The sequence below is a fragment of the Atractosteus spatula genome, chromosome 7 (assembly GCF_055471065.1).
Source record: "Atractosteus spatula isolate fAtrSpa1 chromosome 7, fAtrSpa1.hap1, whole genome shotgun sequence".
In the NCBI taxonomy this organism is placed as follows: domain Eukaryota; kingdom Metazoa; phylum Chordata; class Actinopteri; order Semionotiformes; family Lepisosteidae; genus Atractosteus; species Atractosteus spatula.
In genome coordinates, this window is record NC_142712.1 from 16,676,327 (window position 1) to 16,692,674 (window position 16,348).

General features: G+C 36.8%; 1 protein-coding gene across 4 annotated transcripts in view; it reads right to left on the reverse strand.

Moving 5' to 3' along the window:
- Positions 1-15,885, reverse strand: part of supt20h (SPT20 homolog, SAGA complex component) — a 24,420-nt gene extending 8,535 nt beyond the window's left edge. For 3 of the 4 annotated variants that reach the window (XM_088921034.1, XM_088921035.1, XM_088921032.1), the window contains exons 1-17: positions 15,755-15,885; positions 11,136-11,229; positions 10,714-10,749; positions 10,108-10,166; positions 9,956-10,022; positions 9,059-9,185; positions 8,239-8,342; positions 7,857-7,973; positions 6,020-6,073; positions 5,325-5,464; positions 4,714-4,870; positions 4,554-4,610; positions 2,923-2,994; positions 2,603-2,772; positions 1,967-1,999; positions 935-1,052; positions 525-633 (exon numbers count right to left, since the gene is read on the reverse strand). In XM_088921034.1, coding sequence (XP_088777160.1) covers positions 525-633; positions 935-1,052; positions 1,967-1,999; positions 2,603-2,772; positions 2,923-2,994; positions 4,554-4,610; positions 4,714-4,870; positions 5,325-5,464; positions 6,020-6,073; positions 7,857-7,973; positions 8,239-8,342; positions 9,059-9,185; positions 9,956-10,022; positions 10,108-10,166; positions 10,714-10,749; positions 11,136-11,138 — 1,423 coding nt within the window. In that variant the 5' untranslated portion in view covers positions 11,139-11,229; positions 15,755-15,885. Of the gene's footprint in view, positions 1-524; positions 634-934; positions 1,053-1,966; positions 2,000-2,602; positions 2,773-2,922; positions 2,995-4,553; positions 4,611-4,713; positions 4,871-5,324; positions 5,465-6,019; positions 6,074-7,856; positions 7,974-8,238; positions 8,343-9,058; positions 9,186-9,955; positions 10,023-10,107; positions 10,167-10,713; positions 10,750-11,135; positions 11,230-13,423; positions 13,533-15,754 lie in introns of those variants that run through there. The other variant, XM_088921033.1, reaches the window with a different exon arrangement.
- Positions 15,886-16,348: the final 463 nt, after the last annotated feature.

The window sequence follows — 16,348 nt, forward strand, 5'->3', positions numbered from 1 at the left end:
TGAAGCTCAGAAGGTGTGAGCCTGGTCAGTACCTGGATGGGAGACTTCCTGGGAAAAACTAAGGTTGCTGCTGGAAGAGGTGTTAGTGGGGCCAGCGGGGGGCGCTCACCCTGCAGTCTATGTGGGTCCTAATGTCCCAGTATAGTGAAGGGGACACTATACTGGTAAAAGGCGCCATCCTTCGGATGAGATGTAAAACCAAGGTCCTGACTCTCTGTGGTCATTAAAAATCCCAGGGTGTTTCTCGATAAGAGTAGGGGTATAACCCCAGGGTCCTGGCCCTGTCCATTGGCCCTTACCAATCATGGCCTCCTAATAATCCCCATCTATGAATTGGCTTCATTACTCTGTTCTCTCCTCCCCACTGATAGCTGATGTGGTGTAAGCGTTCTGGCGCACACATTGGTGGTGGTGGTGGAGGGGAGTCCCCATTACCTGTAAAGCGCTTTGAGTGGTGTGTCCAGAAAAGTGCAAAATAAGTGTAAGCAATTGTTATTAATTATTATTATTAACTAAGGTGTTACCTGAGGAGCTGCTGCCTGAACATGACGGCAGTTTGATGGGAGGGGGTCTGTGTTTCACGCCTTTTCCCAACACAGAGGACTGAACCAATGGAGAAATTCCATCAGCCTGCTGTAAAAAACAGACACATCAGCAATAATAAACTAGAGGCTGTACACCAACTGGAAGGACATTCAAAAAGGAAGCAAGTGACAATTAAAAAAAAACACCTAAGAAAGGAAAAGTAAGACAGAACATAAGAACATACAAGTGAAAGGCGGCCACTCAACCTTTCCACCATTCAATTAAGAGAATGCTTACTTACTAATGCTGAATTGCTTTCACTAAATTTGCACCAAATTTTAACTTACTCAGCAGTAATTACTATTCTGGTGTTCTGAATTGGGTACATATACTCTGAACACACTCTCACCTCCATTTCCTTCCCAGGAGAAAGCTGACTTTGGTTTCCAAAGCCCACTGAATTATGAGACATCTTCACAGGACACTTGACATCTTTCTCATAAACATCTTTGTACTGGTTAACAAATCTGCAATGAATGTGAATGATTATATATAGCGGGAACATAAAACATGTCTTCATTACATCCAAATTAGATTACTACAATGATCTATTGTTGGGTAGTCCAAATAGTGCCCAGTTTGTACTTCCAGAGCCATTGCTAGGATCCTAACTAAAAAATATGACCATATAATCACAGTATTGCCATTTCTACACTGACTCCAAGTAGTATATACATTTTTAAAGGTTTCCTAACTTCCTACTATATAAAGCTCTATAAGTTCTATCCCCCTTGAGTGAACATATAATCACTTAGATAACCTTGGATATACTCTCCAAGTCTCTGGAGCTGTCTTAAAATCCACAAAATTCTTAAAACGAACACAGAAGTTACAGTACTCACCTAAAGAGCTCTGTAACTGAGAAAGAATCTACCATTGCATTTAAAGGCAACCCCATCACTCTCAGCCTTTATATCAAAGCTAAACTTTTAGTCTTTTCTATTCTTGTGTAGTCACATTTTTAACATAACTGGATGTGATGACCAAAGTTGCATGCCTTCTTATTGATCACAATATATCTTCTATTACTCATATTAACACAGCCATCTGCCCCTATACCTTAGTTCCTTCTTCAACTAATGGCACTGAGCAACAACTCTGACAGACGTGAAACTCTGGATGCAGAATGATGGACCCAAGGCCCTATTCGATTGTGGTGGTTTACTGGTCACAGCCTAGGACCTCCTCTACAACTAAGATATGTCAACTTTAAAACAGTCGGCAGACGTCCATCGTTGTACTAAATTAAATCATTCCAAACAAGCTGCCACCAATTTTCATAATGTACTTGTACTTGTGAACTCAGTCTTTGGCAATGCATCGCTAAGGACACTATACTAAATAAAAACACATTCAACAAATTCATTTAAAATAATCTTACCTTTCAGCATCTGTTCTTGAGCCAATTAGGAACCTAAGAAGGAAAGAAAACAGTTCCAAGTACTGAAAAATAACCTTTGGTTTGATAGATTTTCATTTTACTGTCTGTTACACCCAGTAAGTCTTCTCTGGCATCATTTAAATTATAAACTTCACTTCTTTCTTTAAACAGCCTTAGGTTCTGCGTATAACTTGCATCCTTCCAATTTTTTTTTATTTCAGTACTTCACAAATCTCATCCAAAACGTCCATGAGACGTATAGATTATTAAAAATGCAGTATTTCAGGCTTCAGGCACAAGCAGGTAAATGGTATTTTATGGCAGTTCAATTACAAAATCCCTCCAAGTAGAGTCAGTACATTCTGAAGGTGATGGCCAAGTGTCATGAAACCACACTTCTACAGTCAAAGTATATAGCCAAAGAACTTCTGTAGTCAAAGTACAAAGTTAAAAAAAAGGTACCTAGTCGGGGAAGGTCAAAGATGTAAAGGTGTCTGTCATCTATTAAGAGTCTGTCTCATTAAATCAATGTAAGCAGAGTTGGTCTTTTTGATAAAAAGCTGACTGACCCTGTAAGGTGTCCAACCTAAAGATATTCTCACGCACGTGTGCACTCGCACAGTCTCATGCACTTACGGAGGATGAATAAGATGCAGACCACTCCCTTCGTCCTCACTCCTGGAATCCTTGGCTGTCTGAATCTTTCCATATATGAGAGGGTCACCCACAGACTGATAGATAGTGAGTTTTGTCTTCTCAACCTGATTGCTCACTTCACATTCAAAAATGTAATCATCCTTAAGTTCCTGCAAAAAGAAACCACTGCATGAAATCTTTATGTCAAAATATGAAGCCTTCACATATGAATTTATATATATATAGTAGACAGCATACACTTTGTGCTTTGTGATTCTTAAGTCCATAATAATACTTATGTACTGCATAATAATACTTACATGTGCTGGCCAGACAGTAGGTTGAGAATCCTCAAGCTTGATTGATTTCTCCACAACTGCGTATTTCTCCACCTAAAACAAAAAAAATCACATACTGGCCCACACTATTGTCCATGAATTTCCTAAAGACATTTTTTTATTACTAATAATATTTAAAATGTACATCATTCTGCCTGACAAGAAAAGAAAATGCAGGAATAGTTAACACGAGGCCGATATTAGGTATTCAAAAATATTCACTTATTTTTTGCTTAATTACATCTTAAATCATTTAGTGACATTTTAATATTCAGCACACAGTACAGAAGCAGTTTCTTCTGCCAAAAATGCACTTAATTTAGTCACTGAGTAAGGGATTTTCCACTTATCGTGCACCTCATAAATTTTGTGAAAGTGCCTTTATCTTGATGTAGCCATTTAAGGTCACAGTGGGAGCATTGAAAAGGGGTCCAAGGGTTCACACATGAAGACAGTTATAGAAGAATTTTGGTGTCTTGATTGTTCATTGCCAATATAGAAAGACAATCGTGGATGTATGAAGTAAATACCTGCCTTAATCCTGACTGAGTAGGTAGACTAGTGCATGGAGGAACTGATAGGACCATCATTTGCAGTTGACCAATTCCTATCAATAAGACTAAAAAACTAAAGCACTAACAATGAGAGGATAACTGTTGTATAGGCTATACAGGAAATCAGAATCTTAAGGTATTCTGAGTAATCCCTAATGACTCGTTATCATTGATTATCCACACAGAACAAACTGTGATTACAGGCAGGCTGAATTACTATCTTGCATATGAAAATATAATTAGTGGACAGCCTTACATTCGGCACTTTAACTTTATTTTCATCTTCACACCTTCTCCAGCTGAGTTGGCATTCATATTGTTTTTATGACAGGACTATGGAAGTTTCTCTGCTTCCTTATCGATCCTGTCCTTATTGTTCATATGTACAGGACATGTTGTCTGTAACATCAGCCTACGTTAAGGGAAAAGTGAAGTCTATCCCAATTAAAACTGCTACTTTTTATCATCCACTCAGAAGTGGGGATTGCCAATGTTGGGGGCAAATCATTTTCAATTTCCCGCTGTCGACGGACCTGAACAATCTGTAGAGAAAGTTTGAACTGTCCAGTTTTGTATCCCAGGTCAGTTTCAATTCGGAAGGATTAATGCTTTTCTGCCAAATACTTGCAGTTGTTAACACTGACGTATCCTGCTGTGTCAGGAGTCTCAAACCTGGTCATGGCGATCCCCAATCCCACTGGTTTTATAAACCATTGATTCCTGGAGTTTGAGAATACTGGTCAGTTTTTCGTCAAGCAAACACGTCATTTGATCAATTTAGAACTGTATGGCTCCTGAGGGATAAAGGGTCATTTTGGTCCCCAATGATCTTGAAATGACATAATTTAACAAATCACCTACTTCATTGATCTCAATTGATCTTTAGTACTTGTTAATATAATAATTATCTATCAAACTTGTAGGACTGGGGGCTCTCTCTATGTTTAAATGAACTTACCTTAAATGTAATAAAATTAACTCAACTTTGTAAGAGGTTAAAAACAGCCAGGAGCACGGAATTTAAAACTAACAAGACTAGACCAAAACCGGAGGACTTACGTCAACTTCAGATGGAGCACTCAGCTGGCAGTTGCTCTGTTTCCACATGTCAACACACTGCCAGAGGGAAGACAGGAAAATACACATAAACCCAGGATTACTTAACACGAAACAGCAATATTGTTCTGGGCTAGGAATGTGTCATTTTGAAACTGCTTACGTTTCCAGCTTTGGAGATTTTCAGGTCAATAGGGGGTGCTGGTTTCCTTTCCTTTCTTTTTTGCAAATAATCCAACAGTCTCAGCTGTGGGGGTGTGGGGAAATGGGCCATTTCTTGCTGTCTGTTTAGAGCTGGCCTAGAATATCTCTTAAAACACCTGAAAAAATAAAAAAGTAGCTAAATCAGATATGGTGGTCAAATCTCAGGGGTAGCTTATATGAGAGGATAGAAACACAGTATTGACAAACACCAGGTCAGATACTTAACATTAATCATCAATTAACAATCAACTAAACTATGTTACTGAAGAAACACATTAGTAACATTACCCTCATTCACTGCTGAAGCACGTACACTGCAAAAAACAAGGCTGCACTATGAGAGATATTGGATACACTAAACTGTACAGACACTACAACCACTCTCAAAGAATAGCACAAAATTATACCATTTTTTCAGTACGGTAGAAAATGAGCATAATAAATAGCATTCGCAATACTGGCAATTGCTAGACATATAACTCAGAAATAAAACCTCTTCATCTCTGCTGTCTTCATTACAGTTGGAATCATAACAGACAGCATCATAACCAATAACGTTTCTCCTCTCACCGTTTCATTGAGCGCGTGTTCATCTTCTGCTTGTTGTACAGCAGCCGGTTCACTGTACATGTCACAGAGATGGAGGGATCCAAGCACAGGGGCTCTGCAGTGGCCAAAATCAGATGGCTTTCCAATAGGAGCTTGTCATCCTGCAAACATGGAGCATTGTCAGTCTAGCTTCTGTGCTTTGATAACTGCTAACTCACAGATGAGTCTGAGTATCAGTACAAAACGAGCAAGACTTCAAAGTATAAAGTCATGTTGTCTACCCAATCAACAGCATAACAATTTTAAATTACCTAGAGGTATTTAGAATAATCCTTAATATAGCCATTTTTATGCTAGCCAATTGTAACATTTTCCCTACTTGAAGTACTATATGGTATGTGTATATTATCAGAGATTTCAATATACTGCAGTCTACTAACCCTTTAATTTTTGGTGATATTATCCTTGAGACTTGTCTGTGGCCAACCTGTGATTTGTGACCACAGGAGCAATTATAAACTGCAGTAGCCAAGATCATATAGGAGGAATGCTATACAGTATATGGACAACTTCATCTTTCCATTACGTGCATGGAATAAGAGATATCAGGTACTCCAAGCTGTTTCATGTATAAAAAGAGTTATAGACTTTACATACTGACTGGCATGTGAGTGTGGGCTGGGCAAATTTATACTGTGCATCTTCGTTTTTCTCACCTGTGTCCATTTGTGGTTATCACTTGTCATGGCGTGGACATCGCAAATCAGTGTCTGAGAAGATAACACAGTCAGATCTTGATTTTTTACTTTTAAATTGTAAATATCTTATGAGAGAGAATATACCTAATAATCATAAGTATAGTAGATACAATATTCCACAGTTCAATGTATTACTGTGGTTATACAGAGGGGTAACATTGTTGCTGGGAGTGAAATTGCCTAAATAAAATACACAAAAGTCATGTCTGGAATGTGCTATGGGCATGTTTCAATGGCAGTAATGGGCAGGGGATAAAAACTGGCAAAAAGGATTAATGACCAATATTGATAAGGAGTTGCCTCTCTAATCATTCGTTTCTTTTTTAATGATGAAATACTTTACAAATATAACATATACAGTACAAAGTAAAATATTTTTCAACTTTCACCTTTCATGTTTTATTGTATTATTTTTTTAAATATAATTATTTACATTATGCCAGCATGGATGGGATGTTACATGTAGAAATGTAATCAGCAAAAACACAACAAATAACCAACAATCTACACAAAACACGGTTTCATCCTCTTTCACAGAACAAACCCAGTATTTGCTTAGCAACCTTTCTGCTTGTAACCTAAGAGAAAAGGTGATCTTTTCCATTATATAAATCTCCTTCACAACATTGATCCACTGTGCCGGTATTGGGGCTTCTTCAGTAAACCATTTTCTCGTGATAGTTTTGTTACTAGAATTCCTAGTATATATCTGTCCTTTAATTCCATGTAATAAAAAAGAAAATTACCCAAATACTTTACAGAGAATTCAAATGGTATGTCTAGGTTTACTATATTAGTAAGTGCAAAATGTACGAATTTTCAATATTGTTGTATTTATGGGCATGACCAGAATATGTTTGAAAGAGTTGCTACTTGTTCTCCACATAACCTCCAACATTGTGAACTGCTTCCTTATTGTTTTGCTTGAGTTTTAGGACTGATAAAAAATTATTAATTTTTCCAACAGAAATATCTTGTGAACTGATGGAACTTTGTTAAAATCTACATATGGTCTTCCACTGTTCTGCAGAAATTGTTTTATCATTTTTTTGTCACTTTATTTTAATATATTTTGTTGAATCTTTTTTCATATCTTCAATGTTATTATACAGTTTTGATATTATTTTTTTCTAGTTGCTTTAATGGTAATTTATTACCTTGCTCTGTATTTGGTTGTTTTACTTAACTATTTACATAGTGCCTACTTGGAGGTATATGTAGGAGTCTTTTTTTCTAGATTATATTGTTGTGTTATGTTGTTGTGATGAATCTTCAAAGTTTTTTCAGGTGATTCTGTTTCATCAAGGTACATATTGCTGTGATCTCTCTCATAGTCCAGATTTTAGAACGGGTATCAGTTTCCAGAAAGAAAATCTGAATCATAAGAAATCCACCTCAATATTTTAATGTCCGTCTTGAGGTTATAGGTTATTATTATTTTAATCCAAATTTAATTGGTACTATTACCCAGGGTACAGCTGTTATATACTGTATATAGCTTCTGCCAGTGATCTATCACCCAAAACTAATCATTCATTTCTAAACCCCATTTAATGCTGAATACTAAAGATATTGCATGAACTACACAAGCCACATCCAATGCACTGCATACACAAGAATAACAGATATAGACCACAGGTGGGGACAAGAATCTTGTAATGTGACTGCACAGAAGTCACACTTTTAAAAAGATCATGGATAGATTTCATACAACAGCCTGTGATAATCACTAAACTGAGTTGGAGTATTTTCCATTTAACGATAAATCATCTCCAAAAAAAGAAAGATTAATTACCTGCATTGTTGGCCGTAGCAAAATATGTCGGCTTTGATAGATTGGCATTTTTGTGTAGCCAGACTGCCGATAATCCCTGATCTCAGCAATGACGCACCCACAGTGGAATATATTAACCTGTTCAAGAACAAAAACTGTGAGCAAAAGATCATGTTACGTGTACAGTCACATAAATATGATGTTATTGACATCATGATGTTTGATAAATCGACCATTGCCAAACTAAATGCAATTTTTATAGATACAACATAAAAATCATGGTCTTTGTTAATTAAAACATTTAAAGTAAAAAAATATATTAACATATGTTAAAACTCCAAAGCAACCAACTACAACCGCAGAATAAATGTGGCTCAGCTACGTAAACACAGGGGGTGCCTACCTGTGACTTCTCCAAGAGGTCAACAAGAATTGGGGGCAGCTCCTCTGCATCAAGATACTCCAGTAGTTCCCCTTCTTCATAAGGTAACCGGATGGTTTCTGAATCTGAAACATAAGGGTCCTTTATTCAGTAATTCCTGAGAATCAGGCTCTTGGATTTCACATATCAGCATATCACAGGCATCACATGAATACTTAGTTCCAGCTGCAAAAAAACAGACTGATTAACACCTAATCTTCTTCCTGTAACCCACAAGGCTGTTGATTAGAACATGCATTCGTTCTTTCTAAAAGACTCTGTTACCGCATAGCCTCCAGTTCAAAAATGTAAATTTCTATACCAGTTAGGGAAGGAAGTCCACCTGAAAGTGTGAGTGCACACTGTACATTTTGTGAAAACAGCTTGTACTGAGGCTAGTTCCTTATGGCCTGAATTCTAGTAAACAGTCAGTTTTGCTTTGTTACAGTTTAACGATGACAAAACCATATGTGAAGCAGGTTTTCAAAGACATGCAACAGATTTCTCTTGCTACATAAACCAATACTACTAGCAAGACCTAGCAAACTACTGCATAGAAAGGTAAAGAAGACCAAGGAACACTGACTTGAAACTGTTCTTCTAGCAGTAATGAAAATATTCCTACTCTTAGTGGGATAATCCAGTATACAAAACAATTCTAACTGCATTGAAACAAAACCTCACTTGAAACATTCAAAGGAAATGCCAATCACATGAATACAATTCCTAAAAAAAAATAAGAAACTAAGAAATTATGACTGTCTTGCACGTGTCTAAGTGGACAGAGAGAAATATAGTTTACCAGAACCATTTTTTCCCCTGAGCATCAATGAATAGCCATCATTTCCAGGATACAGATTGACAACAAGACAGGACAGAGACTCTTGCATCACCAGCTTTTCCAGTAGATTGACATTTCTCCTCAGCTTCTGCAAAAAAACAAATACAAATACACCTGTAATATAGAATTAAAAGAAATCTGGAAGACAACTGTCTATATCAGATGTCATTCTAAACAGAATATCCAAGGTGCGAACTATTTCTGCTGCTGAAGCTTTTGGTATTGATCATCAAATATTTACATAAAAGTTACATTTTAAATATAATTTACATTAAAATAAATGCTCTTGTCTGACAGAAATCAAAACCAAGCCGCTCAGATTTACAAGAATGCTTTGACTAAAGGCTAAAATCTAAATATTACCCCATTTGTACCCTTGAAAATCTGGATTTCTGCACTTGCTCTCAAGTAATTTTGTAATTAATTTGCCCTATTTACAAACAGGCATGGAATGTCCCACTAACTTACCCAGACAAGCTACAATCCTTTTTAAAGAGTGAAATATAATATGAGCCTTTAGAATGATGCAACTAGCAAAACACACAGCTCTTGGCTCTAATTACTGTCAAAAGGAAATCACTAAATGCTTTTGCCATTTTACTCTGGTATTCAGTTCACTATGGCTATTGACTAAAACAAGGGTTCCTTCAACTGAAAGTAATGTTTTTCTTTGAGTCATTTTCACAGTAAGGGACTACTATTTTACTAATACAGCGCCAAACCGACAAAATGAAATCAGAAAAGAAAATAAACAGCTCAGTATGGAGTTGTCAAATATATTCCAACTTGGCCAGTGCATTTTTGTTGAAAGACATTTTTTGTTCAGGATTTCATCTCAGTTATTAACACTTCTCTTACCTTAATTTCTGGCTCTTTTTCACACTCCTCCATATACAGGTCGTACAGCTTCTGATACAAAGACTTCCTGCGGCAAAATTAAATGCAGAAGGATTCAGGCACGAACATTTTAAATGTGCACAGAGGAACTCTAAGTTGGAATCACACCTCACCTTCCACTTGAGGAGCTTCTCCTTTTGACTGGACGCTGTTGTGCACTTTCCACAATGTACTGCAAAGAAGCACAAATATTTAAAGTAGCGCATGTCACCTGGACTTTCCACTGCTGCTTACAAAATCATGCTGTTGTGTTCTATTTTAGGGCTAGACTGTTTTCCCACACACAGTGCTAAATGGGATGGGTCTTCATAATGAAAAGTCTATAGGGGTGTGAGCTAGAATTAATACAATGCCTCTTAGATGATCCTCAGCTGAAGTTTTATTTATGCAAAGAGGCACTTGTCATTTACCACAATTTGGTTTAAAGACTTTTGATGATGAGCAACACTAGCAATGTTTGTTTACCCACGTTTGCACTGGTTAACACTTAAGTTACTTTGTCCTGTTGTTTCAGTTTGGTCTGCCAGAAGTACCCTATTTATGTTAACACTTAATTTATTTCTTAAAAGCACTGTCTTAAACATGCACACAGGAAAATTAAATGACTCTAGAAAAGCTAGTATTCTCCAACATCACCCTAAACTCACTCTCATCACATAATCCGTACAGATTATCATTCAGAGATTTTTTTAACCAATTTTTAGATTCCATTTTCTTACCTCTGCCCTGTCCAATGCATATTCCAAAACTTGTTGCTGAAAAAAAGTTGGGTATTCAAAAAATACAATCTTAGTAGGTTCTAAATTGTTACAGAGCATTCATCACTATGAAATGGTTTGTTCCTTTATTTTTTTTATTTGTTTTGATAAATATCAGACCTCTAGGACTGAATGTTTCATGTTGAAAACAAGCTTCTCCAAAGAAATGAATCCAATACATTCAGAATGGTGAGCATACTGAAAAATGGAGGTATAAAATTTATATAAGATGCAAAAATGTTGCATATTAACTTAAATAATTCCTTTTAACACTTTGTGGTACACTTCATATGATCATCATTGATAAAAAGTTATAAAGGACAGATGAAAAAACATAAACATCTTTAGATTGAACACAATAAAAAAAGATTAAAGTCTCTCACCATTGTGGCTTCAAAAGAGAATGTGTCTGAATAACAGAAGAGGTGACTGACATGAGTCCAGCTAGTTTATCCCCTTGGGTCTCTTCTTCAACCCCTGTGAAATCAAATAGCGATGATTAATATTCATTACATTCATGCAAATGTGCCTTTACTGGTAAACACTGCACAGCATTGAGGTAAATTCTTAAATTACAATAAAATACTAACTACATTTTCATTTCCGACTCCTGTTAAATAAACAACAACCTTACTGAACTAAACTAACCCAGTTAAAATCCTGTTAAAACAGCATCAGTAAACAGAAATGGGTGCAGTGATACTGAAAAGTTTGTTAAAATGTTTTACTATAAAGAATGAGGTAAAGCACGGGGTCCTACAAAATCAGCTTTGCATTGATGTTGTGCTCACACTACTTGAGATATAGCTTTGCCACACAAGAACTATGTTAGTTGCTGTTTATTTAGAATTAACAAAAAATGTTAATCATTTTGTATTTTGATTTTATTTATTTTTTTACACAGCCACTTCAGAAATTAATTCATTCTATACTTGTAGTAATTGCACCATATCAAAATGACCACAATAAATGTGAAAATATTCCATTCTGAGGGCAGCAGTACCAAAAGGTGAATGATAAAACCACAAGAAAAGTATAGTGAAATATTTCTGCTGTTGTGCCACAGCAACTTAGTGAAAAAAAAATTGTCATGATTTTATTTAAAAATCCAAGATCCTTTTTATGAAACAATGGAGTTGCTTACAGTGAGCATGGGCGACTAGACGTTTCAAAATACTGTAGTGATCGGAATTTAATTATGTTAAAAAGAAGTTAGAAAACCAGTAACTGAAAACGTCTGGTCAATTCTCCAGTTTTGACATTTCTTCACAGTCGATTCATCCACCTGGCTTTAAGTTGATTGATTCTCTCTGACTCCATGTCTGCCAGAGTTTTTGTCTTTCCCAAACTAACAAGTGACACCTCCGTTAGAAGTATTACGTACTCCATGGCTCTATGGACCTTGAAGGACCTCCGCAAATACAGTCACCACTGGACACCATTGTGTCCGATCTGCTGCTTTAATCCTCCATCTCCTCACACCCAGCTCTCTTATATCTGCCTCCATATCTTCCAGCCATTTCAATCTCGGCCTCTTTTCCTCCTGGGTGTCCCTCTATAGCTCTTCGGGGGCCTCTACCCCACTCTGTCCTTTGGATGTGCCCAAGCCATCGTAGTCGTCCTGCCTTAATTGTAGCAGCCAGATCTTGGTCCTGGTACAGTCTCCTCAGTTCACTGTTTGTTCTTATTCTCCATGTTTCTCTTATCCTTACAGACCCATATATCTTTCTCAGAACTTTCCTCTCCCAGGTGTTTAGATGGCGTTCGTCAGCTTTAGTTAGGGTCCATGTTTCTGCACCATATGTGACCACAGGTCTAATAAACAGTTTGGTACAGAACCTTCTTGAGATCCCGTGAATGGCTACGGCTCTTAAGTTGGTTATATAATGCCCCATAGCTCCTATTGCCGGCCGCCAGTCTGCCGCTCACCTCCTTGCTGATCTTATTGTCTGCTGTGACGATCGCTCCTAAATACTTAAATACCTAAAAACTCATTCACGGCTCGGAAAGAGTGCTTTCCTACTTTTAGATCAATTGGTTGTCTTGGGTCTCGAGAAGTCCTCATGTAGTGGATCTTTTTTTCAATCACCAGTAAACCTAGTCCTTTGGCTCCTGCCTCAAATTCGATAAATGCCTTCCGCAAAGCATTAACGCTTCGTGCTATTAGGACCACATCATCAGCATAGGCAAGATATTGGGAGAGCCTATTATAAATATCCCCATCAGGGTTAGTTTCTAGCCCTCTGATTGCCTTCTCTAGGGCTATATTGAATAACATCGGTGACAAGGGGTCACCTTGTCGGACTCCCCTCTCTATCTTGAAGGTTTCCGAGATACTATCCTGAACAGTAACCTTTGCGGTGCTCTCCTCCGTGGTCATTTTGACCAGCTTTATTAACTTATCTGGAATACCAAACTGTCTCATTCTTTCCCACAATCCTTTTCTACTCACACTATGCCGTCTTAAAATCAATATATAAATGATAAAAGTCTATACCATACTCGTAACACTTCTCTAATATTATCCGTAATGTAAACATCTGGTCCACTGTAGAGCGGTTGCCTCTGAATCCACATTGGTAATCCCCAATGACCTCTTCAGTCCTTGTCGCCAGTCTCCTGGTGATCCCTGTAACTAAGATCTTGTACACTACTGACAACAGGGATATACCTGTGATGTTTTCGCATTTCAGTTTGCTCCCCTTCTTATGTATCGGACAGATAAGGGCACATCTCCACTCTTCTGGCATCTTTTCTTCTTCCACGATTCTCCTAATCAGTGTGTAGATCTTCCTTGTCATTTCTTTTCTCCAGCACACTTAATTAGTTCCTCCGTAATTGTATCCTCCCCTGGCATCTTATTATTCTCTCGCATAATCCCTTTTCTTCTTCAGACACAATTTCCAAGCTTCTCTTCTTCTTTGCCTATATTCTTCCGTTAGAAGTATTACATGATTAAAAGACAACTGCCAAATATTGTCAAAACTGTTCATTTTGCTGCCTGTTTAAATTGATGAAGCAAATGCACCATTACACAGTGTGAGGGAATAGGCCCCTGTATCATAAATAAGGCTGGACACACACACTGCACTTTGGCAACATGACTTGCAACGTGGACCTAGTTCATACTACCTGACATTGTTTGGATGATTATTGAGTTTTCCCATTAATAAATAATGCATAATATTACAAATTTACTGCCATTCTATATATCAGATTTAGTTAAAATCTTTAATCCAACCTGACTGCTCAGTTTTTTACGCTGGTTTGGGGAGTGGGCTGGATTTCGGTAAAGGATTCTGGGTAAATGTCCCGCACTCCCTATCATGGTTGTTTATAAATTTACCCAAATTTACCCACGCCAATGTCACAGTCCAAGATGAGCTATTCTTCTAGTCTTTTACACATGAAATAACAATAGATAATTCTAAATTAGTTCTAAGAAGTGTCTGCAAACCACCAGATTAACTTTTAAACAAGCTATTAATTGATTTTTTCACTTCAGTGATGAAAATGCTAAATGGTCAATGACAGTTCAGAAATATAAATGTGATTTATACATTAAAAAAATTCACTCTTGCTTTGATCTAAACTTGGAAAAAACTGGAAATTAAGGCATCTATTAATAATATGGTCACACTGACAAAAAAAAATGACAGGTGACACATGTCTGAACAAACATTAGCAAGACTTTAATGTGGAACAGGTGCAATTTTTGGCAGAAAAGGAAATTCAGAAAAACAATGAAAACACTCAAACAAACTGACTCTTGGACTTAGGTCTGTTCGGACACTAAGGTGTTTGGCTTGGCAGAAGCCTGTTGTTCTAGTTTACATTTCTTCAGCTTATTTATCAGGTTTTTTCAAATCGCATATATTTAAAGAGTAACCAAATATTTGAAGCTTCCAGGAATTACGAAGTTTATACTATCTGCCAAATCAGGTGGGGAAAAGTACACTACCTAGCTATTTTGGCCAACTGAACTTAACTAAATAATAATTTCACTGCAAAATTACACTGTCATGGCAGTAACCTCTCTGTGGTATTGCAAGCTTAGACTTGCAAGCATAGAATAGCAGTAGAGTAGTATCCTCACAATTACTCACACAGTTCTATTTTTTGGGATACCAAAAAAAAGGAATTCAAATGCCCATGGAAACGTACTCACATGTAATATTTTTAAACTATTGTATGTTGGACTTCTTAGATACTTTGCTGAACTTGAAGTACTTTTTTAAAATCATAAATATTACAGAAAGGACAAAAGATGCCACTCTGAGAAAATAAAAATGCAGTTCTATGATGATCCAGGCACTATTAATGACGGTGTAGTTTGGACCTATAGCTGCACCGCAGGAAGCCTGGATAATACTATTCTAAGATTCGCGGATATCTGGCATTAGGCAAAACGGAAGATTAGAAGAAGCATTTCCTTCTCATAAATTTACATTTTTACACTGGCCTTTTTGGGAGATCATGTCTATCACTTTAAAAACCATGAAAAAGAATACAACAAGATGTCTCAGACTTCTCACGACTATGTGAATCAAAAGCAGACGCTCCGCCTCCTTCGTGACAAAGAGAAGCCCTATTTTTTTTAAAAAAGTCATACCTACAGTAATATATTACCAATTAAATAAAAACGATTACATTTACGAAATACTATATTCAGATAGTCTAAGATCGTAAGATCATGGTTATTGAACCTTCAAAACTTTCAATAGCACTGAAGGCAAAAAACAATATTTCTAACGTTTAAATATTTATGGAATATCAATTATCATAATCAATATCTATTGCATAATAAATGTGAGATTAATTAGATTCACATGCTGATTCCATATGAAATAATATCAGAAATCAGCCAAATATAATCTTTACTGTATTTCTGGCCATCTAGCAGGTTTTGCAAAGCACAGACCACCTTCCCCAACCGAAAGTTACAAGTCAGCAGTCAAATCCAAGATGCAGCCAACAAGTTTCAACGAAAAGCGCAATTTACCATGTGTGTGCCATGCCGGACTGAGATGCTCAGCACCATCGGCGACAGACAGTAGATTTACAGTAAACTTGATTCAGTATCTGTGCAAAAAGCTCGAGGCAGCCATTTTCTTTCAGTGCAACAACAAAACTGAGCTTCCGGTATGAGGGTACAAGGGGAGGTCTCTACACTGTAGTCTCTTAGTTTTATTGGTTTGTTTTTCGTCATAGCGTCGTGAATGTCTTGACCATTTGCTGACAGATATCTGTTCACATTAAAATGACCAGGGCATGCTTTTTTCGTTACTCTAGCCCTGCAAAGCTCAATATTGGCTTATGTTGTTTTTGCACTTTTGTATTTTATTGCTACCAGGAAACAGTAGTGCTATTATAATACTTATGCCATATATTTTTATTATTTAATTCTGAATAACTGATGTAAAAAAATAAATTTCTTTTTGTATCAGGAATTAATTTGATAAATTAAATTCCTAAAAGATACTAAATGAATTATAGAAACAACTTAAGATTGTGTGAAGAAGGATACTAATTTGCTACCTTGAACTGAATTTTCAATATTGCTAATCCTGGTTTGGATGTTAAAGAGGCTTGCCGT